The sequence below is a fragment of the Brachyistius frenatus genome, unplaced genomic scaffold, assembly GCF_029030835.1.
Source record: "Brachyistius frenatus isolate BFR_SWC_R1_liver_20210118 unplaced genomic scaffold, ASM2903083v1 Contig_655, whole genome shotgun sequence".
In the NCBI taxonomy this organism is placed as follows: domain Eukaryota; kingdom Metazoa; phylum Chordata; class Actinopteri; family Embiotocidae; genus Brachyistius; species Brachyistius frenatus.
The window spans coordinates 1-25,277 of NW_027211254.1; the positions used below are offsets into that span (position 1 = coordinate 1).

The 25,277-nt window shown below is 41.0% G+C and overlaps 1 protein-coding gene across 1 annotated transcript; it reads right to left on the reverse strand.

Annotated features, from left to right (window-relative positions):
- Positions 1-13,389: 13,389 nt before the first annotated feature.
- On the reverse strand, positions 13,390-22,517 carry LOC138615005 (protein kinase C zeta type-like; the record flags this gene model as incomplete). Its single annotated transcript, XM_069688647.1, has 4 exons — positions 22,265-22,517; positions 16,041-16,162; positions 15,014-15,103; positions 13,390-13,440 (listed from the first exon to the last, which is right to left on the reverse strand). Coding segments are annotated over exons 1-4 (340 nt in total), but the record flags the coding sequence as incomplete, so codon positions are not given.
- Positions 22,518-25,277: the final 2,760 nt, after the last annotated feature.

Here is a 25,277-nt window from a genome sequence, read left to right on the forward strand (position 1 = left end):
CCTCTGGCAAAATCCATCACAGTACAATAACACTGTTGACTGTGTTTCTTGGTTGCTTGTATATTATATATATAGATATATACTGTACTGTATGTATATATATATATATATATATATGTTGACTGTGTTATTGGTTTGTTGTATATAATATATATAGATATATAATGTATTGTATATATACTGTATATGCTGTGCATTTTATATTTTATATTTATATTTTTTACTGCTATTACTGCTATTTTATTTTATTGCTTTTCTATTATATTATTCTATTCTATTATTTTATTCTGTTGTTTCTATTATTGCTTCTGTATGTATGCTGCTGTGGCGAAAAAATTTCCCCTCGGGGATTAATAAAGTATATACCTACCTACCTACCTACTGTCATAAGTAATCCAAAGAGACTTCACACCCCAGCATTCACATCAGGTCAAACTATATTCACCCCTCTGTTCCTGAGACCTGCCACCCTGAAACAGTTTGAAAACCCCCTGATCCAAATTTAAACATCGGACTAACTGCATGTAGAATATCATCTTATTTCATTCATCATTTTTTCATTAGGTTGATCTGATCTGCTCTGGTACTTGACAAAGTCAGAGACATTGATATATTTCGCTACGTGTAGCTTGTGGATGGTAGATAAGAACGGCAGTGTTGTTCTGCACCACACAACAGCAATAAAATCCATCAAGTTCCGATTCACAATGAGAACACAGTATAGATCCAGTATAATAGTACAAAGCATTCACAACTACCTCTGAGAACATTGTGGCCACATCATTAAACAGACTTTAATGGTCCGCCGTGTTCCTAAAGGAGATGACTTTGGTCTGGAAAAGTCACTAAATGGGATTGGTTGAATGGCGTTCGCAGTTGCTATGCTAAAGAAATTGGACCAATCCCTAGCCTATACTTTAACCCTTCCCCTGCTGGGTCAGCGCCTCATACAAGGGATTAAAACCGTGTCTAACCCCTGGATTACTGCACTGCTTCCTGCACTATATGATGCACGGTCCATTCTGAGTTTAAATAACACAGGACTCCTTCAAATGTAAGTCCGGTTTGGGAATGTAATACAACATCTTTTGATTTAATGAGACTATAAATAGTCACAGAGACGTCCACAGATGAACATTTTCATTTGTTACAAACTCCGCCAAAACTCCCATTGACCTTCACGGCATCAGGGAGTGAATTCTGAAGCATTTACGGATGCAAAACATGAGCAATGGGCTCCTGTTAAGAAGGATGAGGAAGGGTGAGCAATAATATGCCCGATTATTGTTTTCTTTCCCCTCCGTTTGGTTCTGGGTTTCCTCTAAAGATCCCTTTAATATATGGTTTACATGTATTGTTGATAATAAAACGTACTGGTAGTATTTCTATGAAAACATTTGAACCTGCAGGTACAACTCATGAGCTCAGTGGAAGGTTTTATACTAAAGGGTACTTCTTTTAAAACTTCGTAAAAAACAATGTTGCACAAACGTACACGCATGTTCTGTGTGCTCGATGAGTTTTCCTGATTGTAGTTGACAAAGTCCTTACCTGCTATTGAGCGTGACAGTAATCTTTAATTCATCTTTTCTTGGTCTGGGAGACCAGAGATCTTTAACAGAAAACCTGCATTACAGTTTGAGCTGTGGAAGACGTGGCAAAAATCACCACCTCGTTGTATAGATCCCTGTCAGCTAGTTTTGACTATTTACTCAACATTGGTGGTGGAAAGTAACTACAATAAAAACCTGTATATTACTTGACTTGTGTACTTACATTTTTTGCTACTTCATACTTCTACCTCCCTATATTTCAAATGTAAACATATTGTTGAAACCACTACATGTAACTAACCAATACACTGTAGTTACCAGTTACTTTGCAGATTATTGTTTTAAACAAAATATGTGCGCTTTAAAAAAAAAAAAAAAAAACCTGTTTTAGATAAAGCTACCAATGTGTCTATAAAGTGGTGCAAAGTTGCTTGGCCTTGGCCAGCTTCCAACCTGTGCAACACTTGAGCAAGGTATTTAGTGTCAGTCCAACACTACTGACTCACTGTAATGTTGGACGGGCAGACCTAAAGAGAGACGTCCATTCATCAATGTCTCTCTAGGGTCTAACCATCTAACTACCATTAATGTCTTTCTTGGGCCAACAAATACTCCACTGCAAACTAAATGGTTCCATCAGTGCAAAGCACACAGGCAATAGCTCATAACTGTGACCACGTGTGTTGGGATAGATTTATTTTAGCCGTCACATTTGTTATTCACATCTCATGATGTCTACAGCTATGATCAATAGTGTACAATAAACAACAAACAATCTTTCCTTTAATACGACAGAGGGAAAGTATTGGTCTCTCGGGCACTGCCTGTGGCGCCACAGATCATACCTGCAGCTGCAGCTGCTGAATAATAGACGAGCACATTAAAAAGAGCAGAGGTGTTAAACCAGGAAGCTGTGTGACATCACACCCCTAAAACAACACAGCTGTGCGAGCCCTGAACCGGCTTTAGTTTGCTCCGTGCTGTTGTTGGAAGCCCGGAGTATTGTTTTCTCCTCGGGGGGTTTGGCCATAGTTTCAGTGCAGAGATTAATTCCTGCTAGTACATTATATAACACTATTGTTACAGATGCAGCAGATTTATTGGTCCCACTGTATGTTTTGCATGCAACAGTAAATAAATACTAGACTGCTACTCTGATGTGATGCAGTTTGTTGGATGGTTTCTGTAATACACCATTAACCTCGATTGATGCTGTTCTGTTTCAGTGTTCTGTAGTTTGAACGATGGTTTCAGTGCCAAAAACAACTATATTAGTAACTTTAATCCAAACAAATATCTTTGTTTGCACACTGATGATGGAACAGGAGGTAGGACTCTACTTTATCTCCTGATACACTGAACAGGTTGCCTTGTGTTTGAGTGAATTAGTTTGACTTGTTTTCCTGTTACAGTGACGTTTCAAGCCCTGCGACTGGTTTCCCTTTTGATCCAAGGTTGTAAATTGCAGTCAAGATGTGCCTTCAGTGTTTGAAGTGTGGGTTTGACCACCAGCTTGATCAGTAGAGCTGCTAACATTAGCATCTTTATTACTTTCAGTAGGTACAGGTTTTAAAAATGCTGATATTCTGGTCGTGGTTTTTAGCAGGTTATCGAGGTTTGTCCATTGACAGCTTAACTTTAGGCTTTTTACAGTCACGTAATGAGTGTAGCTGTCATCAACTCGAGTAACATTCACCTGTGTCCACCTTCAGCCGAGCAGGAAACCAGACTTTCAGTGATAGAAAAATGCATGAGCGACTCTCTTACTGAGCTGAAATGAAACAGGTGCACAGGAACTAAATAAATAGTATTTTCTGGATGTAACCGCTGTTCTACGAGTATGTTTCTACTTTGTTTCTTTCAGGGAGGCGGGAGGTCGAGTTGGCGGGGCGTCCCAACCTTTCAAGACAATGGTAGGGGAAACGCTGGTCTTGTATTGGACCACTGAAACGAGGCTGGCTGGTTGGAGATAATAGGTTTCCATTTTTTTGGTTAATTGTCTAGTATTCATCCCAAATTTAGAGCCAGCCTACCCCCATGAGGATTAAGTCCACCCTGCCAGCGCGTCACAAATGGCCGCTCATATCCCTCACCCTCTCTCTGACCTTCCCTCCTGTTTTCGAAGAAACTGGTGTGCACCGTTGGCTCTGGCAGCACAGATCCCAGACTGGATCCTTGAACATGATTCTTTGAACAGAGGGAGTGAGTCAACGAGGGCAGGGACTACGAGAGGAGGAAGAAATCATCATGACGGGAGCTATGAGTGTTTTTATGTCACTCCTTCAAGTCCCCAATGATTCCTCTGGGTTTACTGCTGCTGCTGCTGCTGCTGCTGCAGGGAGCAATGTCTGACTTCCGTCTCCACTGCCACAATGATTTGTCTTTCTTCTAAGACCCATGCATCTAGCAGCTCTGAATGAGGCCGTCTGCTTGGCTGGACAACTACAGTCTTGTTTTTGTGGTTCTCGTGATACTCACCAAAGTCACTGGTGAATTTCTGGGAATGTGGCGGTATCGCAAAAAGTTCTGATTGGGCAGTGAGATGATCAGATAGGTTGTAAACAACAATTCAGTACGAAAACCAATTGTTTTCGGAGATGAATCTTAAACGCAAAACAGGAATTGGATCCGTAATCTTGTTGTGTCATTGCTCATCTTCAATCTTTCGTCAAAATGAGTTGAGACAGCAAAGTACAATGATTATAACTAATTAAAATGATAATTGTGTGGAGTTGGGAGACTTGTGAGATGGACATTAAAGAAAGAATAGAAACAGTGGAGGCCGATATTTCCCGACTTTTAGTTCTATGGGTCAAGCTAAAAAATAAATTGTACTTTAAGTGATTTCTTTTTTTAACTATTAGAAAACTAATTTGAAAAAATAAAAGAAGATGAGAGAATTGGATGATCGCACATTACGTTGCCTCTACTTAAAAGTTCAACTACTAGAGCACATATAATAATATCTGTATGATATCCAGACCAGAAACATTTTGAATTTTGCAAATGACAGTGATTGTTTACATATTTCATATATTTGTACCTGACAAATCATGACAATATGCTTACAGTATATTATATACACTGAGTATTGGACTAAATACTGGTCAGACAGAAAGCGATATTGAGTTGTGGAAAACAACTCTTGTACAGAGAAAACAGTGATTTCAGTCCACTATATTTTGCGGTGCCGTGGAGGTAAACAAATCCTCGACTGACAGAAGCAATGTGATTATATCTCTGAATTGAGGCATCTCAGAGGATTACATCAGTCGCTACAATTTAAAACAAGTAATGAGTACACTGAAATTGGATTTTGAAAGTAGCTCCCGCCTCTCTGGCTCTAAGCCAGGCCTGATGAGTTTATGTAATCCCACAGTTTGCCAGTATTGAGGCAACTGAATGCATTCACTGTTAGAATGCAAACAATACATCACGGCAGTAAAGAAAGGTGACAAACTGAGGCTGTGATTTAATGGGGCTGAGTTACAACGACAAGCTTTGATCTTTTCAGTGCATTGGTTTTAGTACAGAATTGGTCATACAAACTCATATTATTCAATGTGTGTCCAGCAACAACCTTAGAAAATAGAAACCACCATCGCTAATTGGCCAAAGGAAACTGATGTAACTATAAGATGAATCCCCTTGAGGCTGGTATTGTTGTGTTCAAAAGCCCATTTATAATTGGAGCATTATCTGATGTGATGAGGATGTTACAACCCACCCTCCTGTCTGTCTGTGTTGCTGGCGAGAATGCCTTCTAGCAATGGCAGAGGCTTTTCTGTGCTCCAAGGTTAAGTAATAACAAACAAAAGCCCGACAGTGACAAATACAGAGCCTTTAGTTTTTGGCTTCTACTGTAAAATATCCTCTCACACCAGTTTTTTTTTCCCACTTGGAGGAGTGTGGGTGCATGCTGCGATGATAGGAGCTGATGTATGTGGTGTGTAATGGTACTGAGCCGGCATTAAGTGAAGCATGGCCGTACAACGATCAGACGTGAAGAAAACAGGTGCCGCTCCCTCTTTGAATTAGTATCTCGTGCCGGCATGTGAATCATGAGGATGTTTCTTCATTCAGCCTGACAGACATGACAGCAGTCCATTGAGTCTGATGGTCTCTAGTTAACCAGTTTAACCACTAACAAGCTGATTGCAGCTCCATAATGCCGTCCCAATGGGCCCCATGGCAGAAAACTAAAAGAAAGCTAGCAGCACTGATAAACAGTCGCATCCACTAACAAGAGGAAATGAGAGCAGATGTAGTATCATGTAGCATTAAATATCAATAACTGCATTGCAGACTGAGCCAAGCGTTTTCTATACAGTGCTATTAATAGGTCAGAGTCCAGTCAGCAAAACTGACACACGGAAGTAACGTCCAACCACACACACACACACACGCACACGCACACGCACACGACACAAGCCTACTCAGGCTCATAAATAGTTGGAAACAGGGGAGGGATCGATACAGAGGATGACTCAGATTGCACGGCCACGACAGCGCAAAACAGCCCCAAATGCCTCCCTCCAAACCAAATATAGCCTCTGAGATCTAATACTGAGCTCTGTATTTACCTCCCAGTGCTGCGGAGAGCAAGCCAAGGACAGGCAGGCTGCATGCTAAAGTGCCTTGTCACTTTGGGCAAAAAAACATTCAAAGTAAAAAAAAAAGAAAAAAAAAAAAGGGCTAAGCCGTTAGCACCAGCCCAGCATTGGAACGAATACACTGTAGCAATTAACACAGTGTCGTCCGGACAATGAATCGCGGCCTTGAAGGATGACTGTTTGGACAAAAACAGATAGACACTGGCCTTCTTTCCCTGAACAACAAAGTCAAGACAAACGGCTTCATCAGTTCAATTCAACAAATGGTAAAACCTGAGGTGAGAGCAATCAGAGGTGTTTTGCCCCACTTAAATCTCCCATTTGAAAAAGTTATTTTGTAATGATATCCTAAAGATTCCTCAACAGAGAAACATGCATTCAACAATGCTGTGTACCCTGAATCTTAAGGCTTTTATTCATTATGTCAGCTTTGATTCAGAGAAACATTTTTTCCCTCAGATCGGTACGGTACTTCTGACTCGCCAAAAACATATTCAATTCATTCAAATGCTCAGAGAGTGACAGAAAAATGGCAACAAAAATACGACCAAGCGTGGAGAGGATGAAGTCAGCTGATCAGGCTCGTTGTGAGTGGATGTAACTTGGCATCGAACTTCGATCGATATGGAAAGCGTTGAGCGAAAAGCTCCGAGCAACCACTACTGCCCGTGTCGGCAGGACTGCCATTTTCCTTTAGCGAAACAAAACAATAGAAAGCTCCGTCAAGGAGAAATCATCAAACAGGAGTTCAATGTCAGGCCAAATGAAAGGCACGAATCGGAATAGCATTTCAGTCTGATTATTGGACTAATGGCTGATGGCGCCAAAAAACCTGATACCTCTGAGTATTCAGTCTGCAGCAAATCACTGCATTGTTTCAAGGAAAATTCACAGATCAAAGAAAGCGTCAATCCCTCACACGAATCCTTTGCGTTTGCATTATTTTAAAGTACAAACTAAAAAACTACAATGACTCCTTGGGAGGGTTTACCTGGAATTTAAAAAACGCAAGAAAAAAAGGTCCAAACTAATGCAACAGAGGCAACAAGTACACAAAGTCCCAACTTCCCAATAACACAACTTGGTAGTGTCTCAATAAACACTCACTTCTTTCACACTTCATGCCCACAATTTCCTGCACAAGCCCTAAAAAAAATTATTTTCTCCAACCTAAGATAACCCTGATGACATCATCGGAGTTAATATTGAAAATAGCTCCTCCAGAACAACAGGAGACATTTGAGTTTTTGCAGGATGGGGCGCACTAACCATGAAAGGTCAATTGATCTTGATGTGTAAATACACTCTTTGGTGGGTAAGTAATAAAAGAAGGGAGAAAGAACATGTTGGGGTTATTGTACTGTTTGCTCTTTGAGCATTTCCTCTGTTTGTAGCATTGAGCAGCACTAAGCAATTCTTTGGAATATGCATACACACACAAAAACTCAGATAGATCTATCTATCTATCTATCTATATATATATATGTATTGCATCACAGCCATTATATCAGGTGGATGTCACTCAATACAACACGTCTGAATTAAAGACCAGCACTAGCTGGATCTAACGCTTAAATCAGACACCACCATAACAATGCAACCTTCACACCCACACATGCACACCGACACCATGTCGCACTCATTGGCAGGTGCAGCCTCTGAGCGGCTTGCCAAACAGACAGCCGTCCACAATACAGGAGAGGAAACCACCCAGGAACAAGCACCAGCCATGCTAGCACGGCTAGCAGGTTGCGTTTACACAGTCACTGCCTGCAATGCGTGGCATGACGAGCGATAAGGCATGAATCCATCACACAACCTAATCATGGCTGAGGATAGATCTCCCACGAACACACACACACACACACACACACACACACACACACACACACACACACACACACACACACACACACACACACGCACGCACGCACGCACGAAAGAACCCAGGCAAGGACACATTCGTCCCAAAAATCCATTGTCTTGGTGTCTGGAGTGGAAACACAGATGGATGGATGAAAAGACGGACGGACGGATGGAAGGATGGATGGATGGATGGATGGATGGAGGATAGATATCTGATAGATAGCTCACCGGTTTGCCTTCTTCCTTTCTCTCCACCTCTTTCAGCACATTATCCAGTCTAAGTGTGCGTGTGTGTGTGTACATGTATGTGTGTGTATGTGTATGTGTGTATGTGTGGTGAGCCGGCGAGCATACACACTGCTACATCCCCTCCTCTCCCTCTCTCTGACGATCCCTCCCTCTTTCTCTCTCCTCCCCGGGATTTATTTAATTATTTCTCGCCTCTCCCGCTTGCTCGCTCACCCTCCCTTTCTCCCTCTCCACTCCCCCTGCCCCCCTCCTCCCTCCCTCCCTCCCTCTCTCGTCACAGCTGATAGAGTCGACTTGCCTCTCTCAAGGCTCTTTAATTCTCTGTCTCTGTCTGTTTCTCCCTTCTGCTTCCAGAACTTGTTGTCCTCGATGAAGTCGTATCTCTGCTTTTTTTTGGCAGAGCAGGCCGAGCCCAAAATAGAAGAAAAAAGAGAAAAACCAGAGTGCCTGCCTCGTATATTAGGAGCTGATATCTGCATGGTACAGTGCTCCCCCTCTCCCCCCCCTCTCTCTCTCCCCCTGTCTTTCACTTTCACACCGTGTCCCTCGCCCGCCTCTGTGTGTTGTGTGATGCAGCAGCGCTGTAGGCTCCTCCCTGGAGAAACAGCGGTGGCACACAGCTGAGAGAAAGAGAGGGGGATGCTGGGAAAAAGTGGTGGCAATTGGGAGGAGGGGGAAAGAGGAGGGTGGGGCGATGGGGGTGGGCGGGGCTTGGTGGTGGGGGGGTTGGGGAGCACGCGCGGGGGAGGGGGGGGGTCTGTCAAAGAATCCCGTGCAAGGCAGGGCAGCCTCCGTTCACTGAGCGCATCATCCGGGATTTCAACACTTCCACCGCCTCCGTCATTCTCTTTCCACACACAGGGGGGTCTGTACACTCTCCCTCTCCCCTCCCTCCCCCCACACACACCCACACACACACATTAAATCACACTTTAAGCCTGAAAAAAAGCCAGAGTCAAGTTGGTTTCAAAGGGGAGTCTTGTCTATCGTTGTCAGCTCTACCTTCTGACCCGTGTTTTTAACGGACCCGTGCCGGTTTAATGCATTGATTTTCACATCAATAAAACATTGCTGTATTTATCTTCATAAAATGTCCTTAAAGACCAATCAGCAAGCAGACTGGAAGACACCTATGGTAGAGTTTGACTCATCAGTCATCAGGTTTAATTTGACAGGAAATTAATTAGATCGCAGCACAGAACAAAGACAGATTCTTTTTCTGGCACAAAACAACAAAAGGAGTGACTGAGCTCCTGCAAACCAAGCGCTAGCAATCACAGTGTGATGGCAGGTAATGGAGGGATTGATAAGTTAATGGAAAAATCAGGTTGTTTTTGTGGGCAGCAGTGTTGGTCCACCACTTTGGTCAACACTGATTAATTGGAAGGATTTCTATATTGGAGAGATCCTCTGGGATAACTGTACCTGTGATCCCCAGAGGACCAATCCAATAAATTTGGTGAATATATATATATATATATACATATATATATAATTTCTTTGACAGAAATTAATTCTTCTCAGTATGGAGAAGTATTTATGCCATTTGAGTCAATTTAAGTTAAATGAGTTTTAATACTTAACCAACCAATCCAACACACCTGAATTTCAAGATCATTAATGGCAGGGAACAGTGTTTGTCTTCAAGTCATGTGCAGTGTCAACAGTCACATTCAGCATGAACTCAACTTTTGTGACCCTTTGACTTTTCGTGAGGTGACATCTTCAGGTCAAAATGAGGTTCATGTGATAATTCCTCATTTCAAAATGAGTTACACTGTTGACTTTGCCTTCCGACACAAGGAAATGCACCTGCCAGAAAAAGCAAATACTTAACCTTTTAACAGTCTCAAAAAAAAATAACAGAAGGCTCAGCAGACTGTAAAAAGAAAAGAAGCTGCACAAAATTTGTGAAAAACTCCTACTACCAGCTGAGGCTGAACTGTGTGAGGGTACGCTTGGAACAGAGAAAGCAAATAAAGAGAAAATAGTTCCTCTCCTAAAGGCAACAGTAAACAGGAGAGCTGAAACACTTTCAAGTGACCTCGTTGGTAAGATAGAAGAGCAGTGGCTGGAGATGTGACTGTACACTACCGGGGAAATCCCAGAAGGTATTTTGACCGACCCATTTAAAGGAGCATCCTGAACTCGTGGCTAGAAAAAGTTTGCACCTCTGTCAGACAACCTACCAATGTGAGTCATCGTTCTTCACACTAACTGCAACAGAGACTAAAAACAGGACCTTCAGGTCTTTCTGACAGCTGTAACTCCAATAATTAAATAAAACAGTGCAGTCATAGAGCTCAAACTGTAAAGTACACAGATGTATGCAGATGTTTATAACACATAGCAGGTTTAACAATCATACTGTGCTCCCAAGCAGATTGTATAATATATCTATGCTGAGTTTGATGTAACAGTTAGAAGGGGCTGCTTGTTCCCTCTAAGGGGTCCGTGGCCTTAAACAATTTAAATACACATGATATATTTTTTTCTACATATACTGTCATAAGTACTGCTATTTTGCAGCATCGCTGCTGAATTTTTAAATTGTATTATTAGTAAGAGAGGAGGGTCAGTCTGTCACCAAAACACATCACCTATCTATGGTCTGTTATTTTTTGTTCACCTAGGCACAGCACAATGTTTGAATAGTCATTGAAATATAAAAAATTTTGAATAGTATAAGCAACTATTGTTCTTCCTTATTTCCCCTTTTTTTTTTTTTTACCGGAGCCTGTGTTACTCCCTTCAGAGCTACTAAACAACATAAAAAGAACAATAAATTGCTACCAGGCGTTTGGAGCTTTGCCAGATACAACTATGTGGCACTGAGATCAGATGCTGCGGTGCAAACAGGTGAAACTTCTTCAAAAAATACATGAAGATGTGGTGCACCTCAAGGCTCTGGATGTCCGTGATCTTTAACCTGACACTGCATCAGAAACGGACACAAATATTTTGTGGAAATCACTGAATGGGCTCAGGAACACTTCTGAAAGCCATCGTCTGTGAACAGTTCATCGCTGCGTCCACAAATGCAGGTTAAAGCTCGACCATGCAAAGAAGAAACCAGATAGAAATGTGATCCAGGAATGCCACTGCCTTTTCAGGGCCTGAGCTCATTTAAGATGGACCGATGCAAAGATGCACAGTGGAAAACTATCATGTGGTCTGACAAATCAAAATTTGAAATTGTTATTGGAAATCTTGGACGCTGCATCCTCCGGGTTAAAAAGGAGAGGGACCATCCAGTTTACTATCAGCACACAGTTCAACACCCAGCATCAGTTACAGTATGGGATGCACAGTATTAGTGCACATGGCAAAGGCATCATTAATGCTGAACGATGTACACATGTTTTGGAGTAACAGAAGCTGCCATCCAGACAACTTCTTTCTCGGGGAAGGCCTTGCGTATTTCAGCAAAAACAATGGCAAACTGCATTGTGCACGTATTAAACCAGCTTGGCCCCTGTGGTGCAGCCCTGTCACCCATTGAAAACATTTGGCACATGACGAAATGAAAAACAAGACTCAAGAAACTGATGTCCTCAGTTCCCAAACGTTTAGTGTTTAGGGTGTTTGGTAAAAGAGGATGCAACACAGTGGTACACATAACCCTGTCCTTTCTCTATTTGAATGTGTTGCTGCCATCAAATCCAAAATTAGCATCTATTTTGCATAAAACACTAAAATTCTCAGTTTCAAAATTTGAGTGTCATTATTAAATATGGGTTTACATGATTTACAAATTATCACAATCTGTTTTCATTTACATTTTACACAGCGTCCCAACGTTTTTGCAAACGAGGTTGTAGTAAATATAAAGACGAATCCTTGAATGAGTAGGTGTCTGCAAATTTGATCTGGTTCTGCATATTCACAAATACTGCACACTGTGACCTTATAGAAGACATGATGTTCTTTCAAACCAAAACTATCTTTGTGGCTAAATCCACAAAGGAAAATTGGAAACTATCTTACTAAGTTTTGTTTTGTGCAATTTATGTAAACTGATCCTTCAATGTTTCATTATCTTTACAAATGAGCACCTACAGCATATTTTATCAGCAGATATCCGTGCCGAGTTATTAGCCTTGTAAAACACATACAAAGCCTAACAATGTAGGAGTAACAGTGTCTCCCTCCCGGATTCATTCTCATTCTCTCCTCCCTTTTTGTCCTCTCTGCAGAGAGTGGCTCAGTCCTCCCCTCTTCCAGTCATGTACATCAACAGTGAGCAAATGAGATTTAAATGGGAGAAAACACAGCAGGAAGCCAACGACTATTACTGCTATCCTACGTACAATGTCACATATCAACCACAGGGAACAGCAGGCAAAGCTTCACGGCACACAGACACACTACCTTGGTTTGTGTGAGCCTGTACATGTGTATCCTTCATTACCTACCGACAGAATGACAGTCACATTCTGCTCTTCACTCAGTCCAACCACAGCTCTGCCTCAGGGGGATAAAAAGAATTGGGCTCCACTCCCATCACACACATCACACACACACACACACACACACACACACACACACACACACACACACACACACACACACACACACACACACACACACACACACACACACTCAGGAGTGCAGTCCACAAGCTGCTGAAACATGCTGTCACAGCAAATAGACAGCGAGGGAGTGCAGCAAACAACATGAGAGTACGAGGTGGGGGGGATGCAGCACCCGCGGCTGCTCACATTACAGCAATAACTGCACTCGCATTCAAGTTTAAGAACAATCTTTAGGCTTTTTTACACGGCGCTCAGCATGAACATCGACCAATTTGTCCGTCCACCAGGTATAAAACACGTATTCAGGTCAATCTGGTGATATTTGCTGCAGATATTAATGGGTCACAGGATAAATTACTGATGTTTGGTGATCTCCAACCCTCCCTACAGGAGGAAGCTTCAATTCTACAGAAGACAGCTTTACAACCACCTTACAGGATCTTCTCAATACAGAGTGCAGCAGGTGCGGATTTATATAAGGGACCTATCAAAAATATTACGCTATGAGGCCGAATTTGATTTTACGACACACAGTAACGGGTTAGAGAACGGAAGCAGAGCTGATTGACTTACTGTCCTCTCCAGGGCAGGGCATGCCAGGCCGCTCCGGGATGCTGGGGAAGACTGCAACACACAAACAATAAAAGGACGCTGACAATTTCAGTCTGCGGTTCTTCTGCTCCTGCAACCAAACGTTAAGCCGTTTGTCAATGAAAAGTGTTAGGGAAAAAAATATTCTCTGACGAGGTATGACAAAAACAAGACTAAAACTAAAGAAACAGTAGCATTTAAAAATGAGAACTATGATGAAATATATTTTATTGATTATCACCCAAATGAAAAGTAAGTAATAATGTAGAAGGGTCACAAATGGATTAAAGAATAACTACAGAATCAAGCACTGGAGCTCCTGAAAATATAAGTTTCCTCCGCCGCCCAAAATATCTCATGTTCAGAAAGGGATTTAGTGACCTAACCTGTTGCTATACTGTCAACAGAAATGTATTTTGCTCCGCAGTTATGTCTCAGTCATGTTATCTGACAGTAACGCTTCTATGAAGGCAGCTGTTACCTATGATAAGGAAAGAGTCAGTTCCAGGATCAATGACAGCAGTCCATCTAAAGCTTCCTCTGGATCTTCACTGAGGATATTTCACTATGTTCTTTTATTTGATACAAATACAAAACCTGTAACCATGGTAACTGCAGACCACGATGGCAATCACTGTCGCCTCAAAATGCTTAGAGGGTAAGAGCATAAAATAATGCACGACAAAAACGAGACTAAAATGTCATTTTTTTCTAGGTTTTTTTTTTTATACTAAAATTAAAACATATAAGTTTTTTTTTTTTTTTTTTACTGTACTCTATTAATCCCCGAGGGGAAATTCTTTTGCTACAGCAGCATCCCGAGGGGGAGCTGCTGCAACAGGCTGCCACGACCGCGGCGCCAACTAACCTGAGGTGCATGTTTTTGGGTGATGGGAGGAAGCTGGAGAACCTGGAGAGAACCCACGCAAGCACAGGGAGAACATGCAAACTCCGCACAGAAAGGCCCAGGACCGGATTTGAACCTGGAACCTTTTTGCTGTGAGGTGACAATGCTAACCACTGCACCACCGTGCCGCCCTAAAGATTTGACTAAAACTACAAATTTGAAAAGCACATATGAAGCTTTGTGTGATTTAGCTGTCTTTTATATACGGTTATGATGTCAGAGGTTTGTTTGGTAAAAGGTACAAAGCGAATGCTGAAGCCTGCTCGGCACTTCTTGTTTGCAATGTTATCCCCAGTTCAACATCATGTAGCTTTTGCTCAGGTTGTTGCTGTGATTATCTCAGTTGGTTGCTGATGTTGTTCACTGGCATACTTCGGATCAGATTCATGCTCTAAACGTGTACAGATGTATTTGAAAATGTGGCATTTTGTGTAAAGAATGAGAAAATATGTTATTTGTTTTTGTAGCCTGTGGAGCCAGCAGAAGTCGACAGAGAGGTAACTTTAGAACGCTTTCTGAAACGGGGGCCTTAAAGAGACAGGAGGCCTGTTTCAGACAGTGGCTGAACATTAAAGGCCAGAATAAGGGAAAAAGGATTTATTTTTTTTTTTTTTTTTTTTTAAGCTAAAAATCATACAAAGGTATGTTTACAGAGTCCCAGAACAAAAATAAAGACCTGGCCTGTGTGTGGTAACTCACCATGCAGCAGCAGTCCAGACCTCTTCGTTCGGTTGTAAATCCGAAATGCTTCCTCCAGCTCCATTTGAGAGGAGATGGTACAAGGGTCCCCTACACACACACACACACACACACACACACACACACACACACACACACACACACACACACACACACACACACACACACACACACACACACACACACACGTCATGTGGGCAAAATAAAGAACTGTTGATTTTCCTCCTCACGTTGTTTCGTTTCATTTGAATAACTTGGCCTGTGGAAATTAAATTCGTCCAGAAGATAAAATGAAAATAAGCCCTTCCTGTCAAACATTTAACTAATACATCAGATTGATCTTTGGGTGGTGGCCAACAGTCTGCATGCTGCCAAAACATGGGTGACCTCCAACTCAATACTATGCCGGAACGCCTCACATTGTTCCATTCAGACTTGGTTATTGTTCGACCTGTGTCAGCTGAACCTCCTTCACAACTCTCCTCTTGACTGCAGTTGGATTTGGATGTGACGCGGGTCGCTGATCCCGTGAATGGGGTCCTGGATACAGATTATCATTCAGGAATCTGATGTGAATGCTGACGGGATGTAAATTCTTGTATATGAAAATCAGCTCCACCTCTTATCATCATTTTTTGGATTGATGAGCATTGTGTGTTTTGAGTAGTAACAACAATAACGGTGGAAAAACTGACATGGAAACTGCAACATGTGCATGTAACATTCAGCTGGGCAGGAATGAGCAGAAAGGCTGTATCAGACCTGGGTAAAAGAAAACATGTGAACAACAGATGTGGGATGTGTGTCATCTGAAAGTAGTTTTAGAGACTAAATGTAACACTTTAAGTCATTAGAACGTGCATTGTGATGTGGTAGTGATGACTTTTGGACTTTTGGTCTTTCCGGCCACTTTGCTTCCTTTTGGAGCCGGTGTTCAGAAGGACGGTAACAGGACGCAGCAGGTGTTCCCGGGACCAGACGGAGCTGGCAGACTGATCTGCACTATTTGACCGTGAAGCACACCCACCTTCATCATCGATCCACTTGAGTGTGATGGGCTTCTGCTTGGCAACGCTGCACATTGTTTTCACCTCCTCACACAGCTCCACAAAGGTTACCGTAGCAGCCAGGTCGGTGATCAACATGTCCCTGAATGCACACAAATACAAAGAAAATGACAGGACAGAGTTTTTGACAGTCAACAACAAAATGAGGACTTCATTCACAATTATTAAATTCGAATTCAAACTTCTTAAGTGAAGTGATACGGTTAGTTACAAGGAGGGAGGATAGGTTGTTTGTTATCAGCTCGTTCAGTTGCCATCGTTGGAGGTATTTACGGCGTAGTGGGGCATGTGAACAGGTGTGACAGAGAAAAGGATGGAGAGAAACGATGGCTGGGTTTGTGGCTGAGTTAATGACCCCAGTGGCTGCAGCAGGCTGTTGTGCAACATTCACTGTTGGCTCAGGTCGGTCTCATCTGTTCACCAGCTTCCACTGAAGTTAACTGGCACGTTCAATATCGATGATAGCAGGTGTTAAATCGAGTCGTCCAGAATTTTTACAAATGGACAAAAGAAATAAAGAAGCTGTCCGCTGATTTTACACCTGAGGATCAGTTTAGCCGTGATAAGGGGCACGACTCAACCTCACATTGTCTTATAGTGCAGCAGATTAGGAGGCTTCTGGAAAAAAATATTTTTGAAAGAACTCCTACTTTATCAAAGATAGCCAGGTAACTAAATGATAGTTTTATGTACATTTTTACATGAGAGTATGACATCACAAGCAGGGACTTTGCACTAATCTGAATACCAAAGCTGTAAAGTGTCATAAATGTGTTTTTTTTACCATCTCTCAGTTGTTGAATGCTGACCTGAAACAGCGAGCATGAAACTTCATATCACCTTTATCACTTGACAACCATTTCAAATAAGGGTGTGTCTACTTTCAACATCAACCCTTACTGCTCTGCTGTTGGCTGGATATGGAATGTGGATTCACGTTCAACAGTGCAGTTGCTGAAAATCAAAGTTTGCATGGAGACGGGGCCAAATGTAAAGCCAGCTGTGTGTTTCTTACAGTAAAAGCTGCTTCTGAATGTGTGCGAGCAGCAGCTGCACCGAGTGGGCCCACCTGAGTGTGTCCGACAGGTTACTGGGTGTGTGTGTGTGTGTGTGTGTGTGTGTGTGTGTGTGTGTGTGTGTGTGTGTGTGTGTGTGTGTGTGTGTGTGTGTGTGTGTGTGTGTGTGTGTGTCAAAGTGTTTATGGCAAGTGTTTGTTGGACTCTGACAAGGTGGAGCAGAGACAGCTTGCTTCCCAGCAGGCATTGCTCCATGCAGTCAACACCCACGCCAGTCAATTTGAAATGATGTCACACAGTCGCAGGTTTATGCCTAACACAGTGTAGGTTGGTCAGTGTTTCATCCCAGTGATTAAGTAATCAAATTCGAATCACATTAGATCTGGTTGAATTTACTCTCATATGATGAATATGATGTTAATGCGAGTACGTTTGATAATACTGAATATTTACATTTGATGAGTTTGTCATCAAATTGTGCTTATTCGACATTTCATCAACACGGGGCTCCAGACTAAAATGATGTGACTATAGAGAAACATACCTCTGGGGAAATTCACAATAATTGTTAGGATCCCTTTTTTCTGATTTGAATTCAGTGAATTTGATGCATGATGTCTTATTGTGTGTTCAATTTGCACACAGCTCAGCTTTTCTCACTCGCTAGCCTCCATGTGTCCTGTTGACATTGGACACCAATGAGAGAGGACCCGCATGTCAGGCTGCTGCGTGATGTCATGCAGTTTTAAAGTTTGCAACACCACATTATGTACGATTTGCATGATCACACATCACGACGAAATACATGCGTCTTTGTTGAGCTGCAGTGTCTCTCTGACGCTCTCTTGCTGCAGCCGAGATGCCCTCATTATTGGATGTTACCGTTACCCTCCCAATACCAACCGTAAGGTGCCATTGAAAATGTTGCCATGACAAATGTTGCCGGGTTAGTTTGCCCAAATGTGCAGTCTCTATTCATTAAGAAAAAGCCTTTACAACAAGTACAAAGTTATTTTATGTGCTGGAGATCTTGTTTGCTGCGACTCTCGACAACGGAAGTGGAAAGAAAGCGTAACAGAAATAACCACATTACAGCCAGATGAAAAAAACACAACCAAAAACAAAACACCAGTAGAAAACTTTAAGAATGCTTATTCAACACCTCTATGTGAATGAGCATATACAGGTGATTGCAAAGGTCTAGGCTAGAAGTAAATAATAGGTGTTCAAATGTTTGCATCTAATTTTTGCTCTTCAAAATATGTACAAACTTTATCACACTGCAGTATGATGTCCTATTTCCTCTTTATAAACATACGAATAAGAATCGTTTCTGTTTCTGCTGGAGCCGAATGCACATGGAAACATGTCCGTGACTAAAAGGCAAACCTACATGTGACCTTTGCCCTATTTGCTGAGTGCACATACTGAAGATTTCTCAGCGCACAAAGTGGCTCGTCACGTACGAGAGCATAAGAATGTGACGTGTTGATCTTTCATCAGAACTCGCACTGCGTTACTGTGCTTCCACCGTCTGCAACTGACAGTCATCAAAACCAATTTAGTTTTTACTGCCAACATAAATTGGAACCAAAAGACCTTTTATAATAAAAAGAAGAATATAAAGAGGGGAGGGGGAGGAGAAGGGGGAGGGGCAGGTAAAAGATTTTCAAAGTTGATCATGTTTAAAAGAAAAGACAAAAATGTAGCTGTGTGGATTACAAGTGGTATTTCATTCCACCGTAGGAGGTACAACTTCCTAATTTACCTTTTCTCTGCTCTCTAAACAGGGCAGACTTGTGTGTAGAGACCGAACACGTCAGAGATGCTGCTTGGAGCCAAATCATTCAACGTTTTTAAAATGATTTTATAAAACTGGTCTTGTGTGTTGTCTGCCTGGAGTTCCCGTTAAAGGACAAGCTGTTGCACTTCACTGCTGCCGGTTTGCTGCTACATTCATGTGCAGGAAATAAATTCAGCCATTAGTCTGATCCACCGTCGGAGGGTTCTGGTGAAGGCTTTATGAGGACATCTCGGATATGATGTTGGATGATTGTGAGGCAGACAATAATATTCATCCACAAACCTACTATAAGTTTTTGCGTTTACAACAACAGACTAAACCAACTGATGACATTAAAATCTTTCGTATCAAGTACTTGGTTACAGTGTACTTCAGGTTTCCTAAAATCTTCTGATATCATGTGGAGCGAAACCAATTATAGACTTTAGGGACTGACCGTACGCTCCATATCCAATGACTGGACCCACTTTCATTTAACTGTTAAATTAGCAATCTTTTGGCAATGAAAAGAAGATAAAGAAAGGTGAAAAAAAACAAAAAAACAGAGAAAGAGATTTGTACGTGTTGTCCTCAGCATATTCACCACAGTGTAATGGAGGATTTCAATCATTTCAAACTCCAGCATCTATCTCGGAGGATAACAATAAATGTTGTGGCCTAACCCGGGGACTGTCAGGGCCATTCGTTGCTTCATATATTGTCACAACTACTAATCACCAACTTCACCAAACAATGACACCATAACGACACATGGATAAAAACATCTACACTTTCTTCTACAAAAACAAAGAACTTTGAAAATATCATGACCCTTCAACTTCACTTACACATTGAAACAATGTCAGTTTTTGCATGACCTTTGTGTGTATCGTCCAACACTTTTTTTGAATCCACTTTTTTTGCTCCACACCTGAAATCAATCCAGCAGATAAAATCATACTGGAACATATTTGTCTTTTCACTGTCTATGGTCAACTGGACCTTTCAAACAGAACCAGCACCCTTCCCATGGGGGTGTAGATTCAGGTCTGTGGACACTTGCCTTAAATCGATGTGTCTTCTGGTCCAGAGTTGTGTGGGTATGCTTGGACCCCTTTATAATTGCTTGCAATTCTAGTATTTATTTTGGATTTGTTTTTTTGTATTCATTTATCATGAATATGGCTAAAACTGCAGTCACAAGGACAATTTAGCAGGCCACCGTTTTCTGCTGCCATTAGCTCATCACATACGTATGGTATCCTGTCTGAAACAAGGACGCTGTATGTATTTGTTTTTTGTTTACTTATTTTAATTTAACTACAATTGTAAAACGTCATACTAGTTGTAGTTATCTCATTTACGGGAAACAGTGTGGTTTTTGTTTGAATAGCACTAAGTGTCAGTATTTATCAATATAAATCATTTTGGAGTGTCCATAGAGATATCAGCCACAGTGAGTATCAGCCACAGTTGAATGAAATCAGCCATACGTTCAGCTTAATGTAAATCTGGCATAAGCTTGTTAATATGCAGTTCCCCTGCAAACATTTAGAAACGAACCTTCTAACTGGAACAAGGTTAGCCTGATAGAGATCGTCAGCAATACTGTACCAGAATTCAACTCCAAGTTCAAATGTACTCGTCGCTCCAAGCATGCAAATGGTAAAGTATGTGTTTCCTCTGACCAGGACGTATTACCTGAGAAAACCTCAGTCTAAGTCCAACCGGGCAAAAATACCCTCCAAAATTCAGACATGTTTTGCAGCAAAGACTTGATTGTAAAACCACAAGCTGGGTATAAAAGTAGATATTCCACAGAGCATCAACATTTAACTGTGGACACAAGTTCTGAAGTGGCTGTTGGCACCGAATGTTTTGCCTCAGAAGGAATTCATGGTGCACAACCACGCCAATGTCAAAATCAAAATCTTGGACAGAGACATTCTTCCCATCTTTTAATGCGAACTGAAAACCTCTCGCCCGGCTCGGTGCTTTGATGCCACAGGATTTCTGAAGCTTTTCAAGGGTCTCTGTTGTCTAAACCTTAATATTCTTTAGAGAGGCCAGTCAACTCAAGAATAGATGATCGCTTCCACCAGAAAATTCTTGGATTTTGCGATCACAATAATTAATGCTAATTCTACCAATCACCTTAATATTTGCAATTTTGCTCCAAAAAAATTCTGATTTCACCATTTCAAAAGTTCTCAATAGAAATCTACTAAAGGTATTAAAGCACCAAGTCAGCCTTTCTGTACAAAACTTACTTCATCAAAAAAAGTAATTCAACATTTAGTCGGCAAGGCTCTTTAACCTCTCTGCTCTTCATCGAAACAAACCAAATACCAGCTGACCGAATAGAAAAGTAAAACCGGAGTAGAAGGGGATGATTGGAAATGTGGTCTTGTCACTAGAAATAAGCTACCAGTTATCAGTCAGACTAATCATACAGTATTGTGTTAAATTATGTGTATTAGTGTATATAGCCTTCCAGTTGTAAGCAACAGCAATTTGTTTTTGGTGCATACATTATGTGTTGAATCGATTCATTATAACCTATTTAAAAGCATTCAAATTACTTATTTTTACAGATGTAGTATATTCATAACAGTCACAGATACAGACACTTTTATGAGTCGGGGAAAGTTTTGTAACTTTGAGCTAATGGCTCTGGAGGTTCAGAAAATAAGACAGAAAAGTGAGAATTTAAAATATTTCCAGCTTTCTCTGTGATGTGTGGTGTGGTTATTATCAGATTACAGGATTGTATTGTCTTTAATAAGTAATGGTTTAAAAAAAAAAAAAAAAAAAAAGGCATTTCTTGGCAGAAAAGCTGCTGCAAAGTCAAGCAATTTTGTATGTATTAAAGACAAACTTAACTCTCTTCCATAGTTCCTTACAATACAAATATGACCCCAACACATCAGCGGAGTTTTATACTTCACACATACTAAGTGCTCAAACCTACTCGAGTAAATAAACTGAGCTATGGGCTGTTTTGCATCCCATTATTTTATAATCATACACAAAATTGCCGTCATGTTATTTAATTAATGAAATCATTACAGGTGTGCAGAGTAGCAAACCTACCACCAAACTTGGGGATCATGAGAACAATAAAATAAAAATGAAATACATAATGTTCTCTTTGCTCATCATTATTTGTATTATACCTGCCTGAGTTTGTCACTGGTCGAGTGTGCAGGAGTTCACTGTCACGGACTAATTCAACTACATCCAAGAAGACGAGGCTCCACGTTGACCCACGACTCCCCCAGATAAGGTCCAAGTGTCCGCTCCACAGGTGTTTCCGCTCGTCACGGTGACCAGCCGGCTAACTCCTGTCACCTGAACGCTTTACATCTCGTGGAAAGTTACTCACCCGCAGTAGTGTGCTTTAATTTTGACCAACTCCGAGTCCAGGTCCATTATGGATCCGTTTGACGCTAGCATATGCATGGTCCAGTTTGGTCAGCCTCCCCAACTCGTACCAACAGTAACCGGACAGGCCACGGAACAGCTGTATCATCCGGTCACGTCGGGACGCGCACGTTCACACAACGCGGGCGGAAGCACCGGAACGTGCCAATATTCCCAAAAGAAACTTTGGAGCTACTTTTGTTCAAGCTTCTTTCGTTTGGGTAGTAACATTAGAGGCTTTGGTGACGGAGCAAGTTGTCAAGTGGGGTTGATTAACCTAAACCGTTTCCGGCCTTGACTTTCAAAATTAAACAAATACGTCGAAAGGTATACCGCACGGGTATTGTGGGTCGAGAGTGGTGCTTTTATTTTGAAACCGAAACCGCTTAACCCTTGATTGCACGAGCGCAAAGTGTGGCAAAACTTGACCCGGTCTCTTACGGCTCACTATGGTTACGGTAATCCAAATTCACCTGTCCCCGTGCCGCTACCGGTGCTTGTTAACTGTACGAACAAAACGTCTCATGTTATTATTCTACGGATATACAGATATGATTTAATAGTCGTTTTGTTAGTGCGAATAACAAACGTATTAATGGGAGGCTATTCTATCTGTACACAAAGGAATACTTCATGGTATGTTTGTTTTTTATCGCCTATAATTTTCTTGTCATTTGCGAGCATTACAGTAGGTCTCCTATGTTTCTCTTAATCAATGACATTATTCACAAAATAATTAATGATATTAATTCTCTTTTGATGTTATCTTTTATGAAATAAAACAATGCACGTTCTCTGTTGGAGCTGTATCACAAGAAGACCAGCAAGGACAACTTCTCTGACTAACAAAAACAAAACTAATTCAATCATAGGTCAATTTACATAAATACAGTTGTTAAGCGCCACCTGCTGGTTAATTGACAAACAAATTCAAGAAATGCAATTCCCATTGCTAAAAGGTTTAAGTGTGGATAATTAATTTGGGGTTATTTTTTTCTTAACCAACTCCCACAAAGTATCATCTTTTACCTTTATAGTAAAAATAATAGCAATGAAAAGTAGCTGATATTACACACTGCATAAAGGATGACGTTTCTTTTTCAGCAAATCAACTGTTGTTCCAAAAATAAATAGATACAAAAACAGACGCGTTGATTAAGTTGAACACAAAATCAACATCAATCATAAGTTACTCCGTTTTCACATACATACACAAATAATTACACAATTATCTAAGTTTTGAATTGTAAAACTTTCTTGAGCAGCAAATATAGTTTTTAAATTGTAAGTATGGACATTTCAGTCACGGGATTTAAAACACCAATTCAGTATTACTGTTGAAAAGTCAAAGAAAAGAGCAGTGTACAACTGAACATTATATCTGCTTAGCATTAACGCATTTGAATGATCACTTTTAGCATGTGAAGTTGCTTTCATGCTTTCAGGCTGTTGTCTCCATTGTTTTCTATGTAAGCAGCAGCGGCAGCAAAGTCTGATTATCTGGACCGAGACAACAAACGATGTTTCTGATCCAGATTAGCTGACCATTCAACAAATTTAGTCACAGTGCACCCTGATTATCTGTGTGATGAGATTATACTGTGTGGACGGTGAACATCAGCAGCCTGTGATGTGCAGAGGGGATATTGGAGGAAGTTCAGCTGCTGCCCTCATTCATGCTTATTGTGTTCAATATACGGCACGAGAACCGTTTCACTGCCACCATTACAACATTGGTCTGGTTTAGTGTTTTTACCAGAAACTACCAGTGACATGAAGGTGGTGTTAGTGTGTGAAACATTTGTTTGAAGTCAGACGGTCCAACACGTCAGATTATGTGATGGATGTGCGGCGAAGTGTCAAAAATGGGTTTTCAAACTCATTTCTTTCTTCTGTTCTTTTGTTCTGTTGGAGGTTTCCTTCTTTTAAAAAAGGAGGTTGTTGTCCCACTGATGCTCACATGGGAAATGTTGAGTTGTTGGTTGTATCTCTGTGATGTATATTCTAAACTTTACAATGTAAAGGGGAATTTGATTGCTAATATTTTAATTTGATTCAGTTCATTTTTTATTTTTTTTTGCCTCAATTGTAACTTATTGTAACATTCATTGTATTGGAAGACAGACCCTGTTTTGTGAGTCTTCCAAAAAAAATGCCCAAGTTATTCTTAACTACAGGATTTTTTTTTTTTGAAGCTTTTCTTTATTCTTGGGAAGAACATAGAGAATAAGATCAATTTGCTTTTTTCTTTTATTATTATTGTATTGATTTCTACGCTCTCCTTTTCTCTCGATCCTTTTACCCAACCGGTCGAGGCAGATGCCCAAATCTGAGTTCTGTTGGAGGTTTCCTTCTGTTAAAAAGGAGGTTTCTGTCCCACAGTTGTTCACATGGGAATTGTTGAATTGTTGGTTCATTCATTCAAATGCTTCTGAACGTAACACAGTTTTCTTTGGATACTAGATATAACATCTTATCAAAGGGGTACCGTTTGCTCAATCGGTGATATTCAATATCTTCCTGTATATTTTACCGTATGCACAAGATTTTCTATTTCCACAAATGTTTGAATAAACTTCACCCAAATATTTGACGGCACACCAGACATCATCAGAACGATATTTATTTATTTTTTTCAAAAACTCATGTTCATATTTTGAATGTTAAAAGCATTTTAACTGCGAAACATGGGAAACTTCTCCATTTTGCAGATGTGATGTCTTTGCTTTAACTTTGTAGAAGGATTGAAGGTGGCGTTTCTCCCCAGTGAGGTCATCTGTAAATCACCTTCTCTGGCGATCCAAAGGTTTGTGGTTTGAATCTTCTGATGGACAAGTACAACTTGTCAACAATGTTGAAATGTATCATGTGGTGTACTCTCATGTGCTTCTTGTCTGCTACTGCTTGGACACCAATCAGTGCCACTTGTGCTTTCTGTTATTAGTTATTTACTTAGATTGTATTGCAATTTCCTC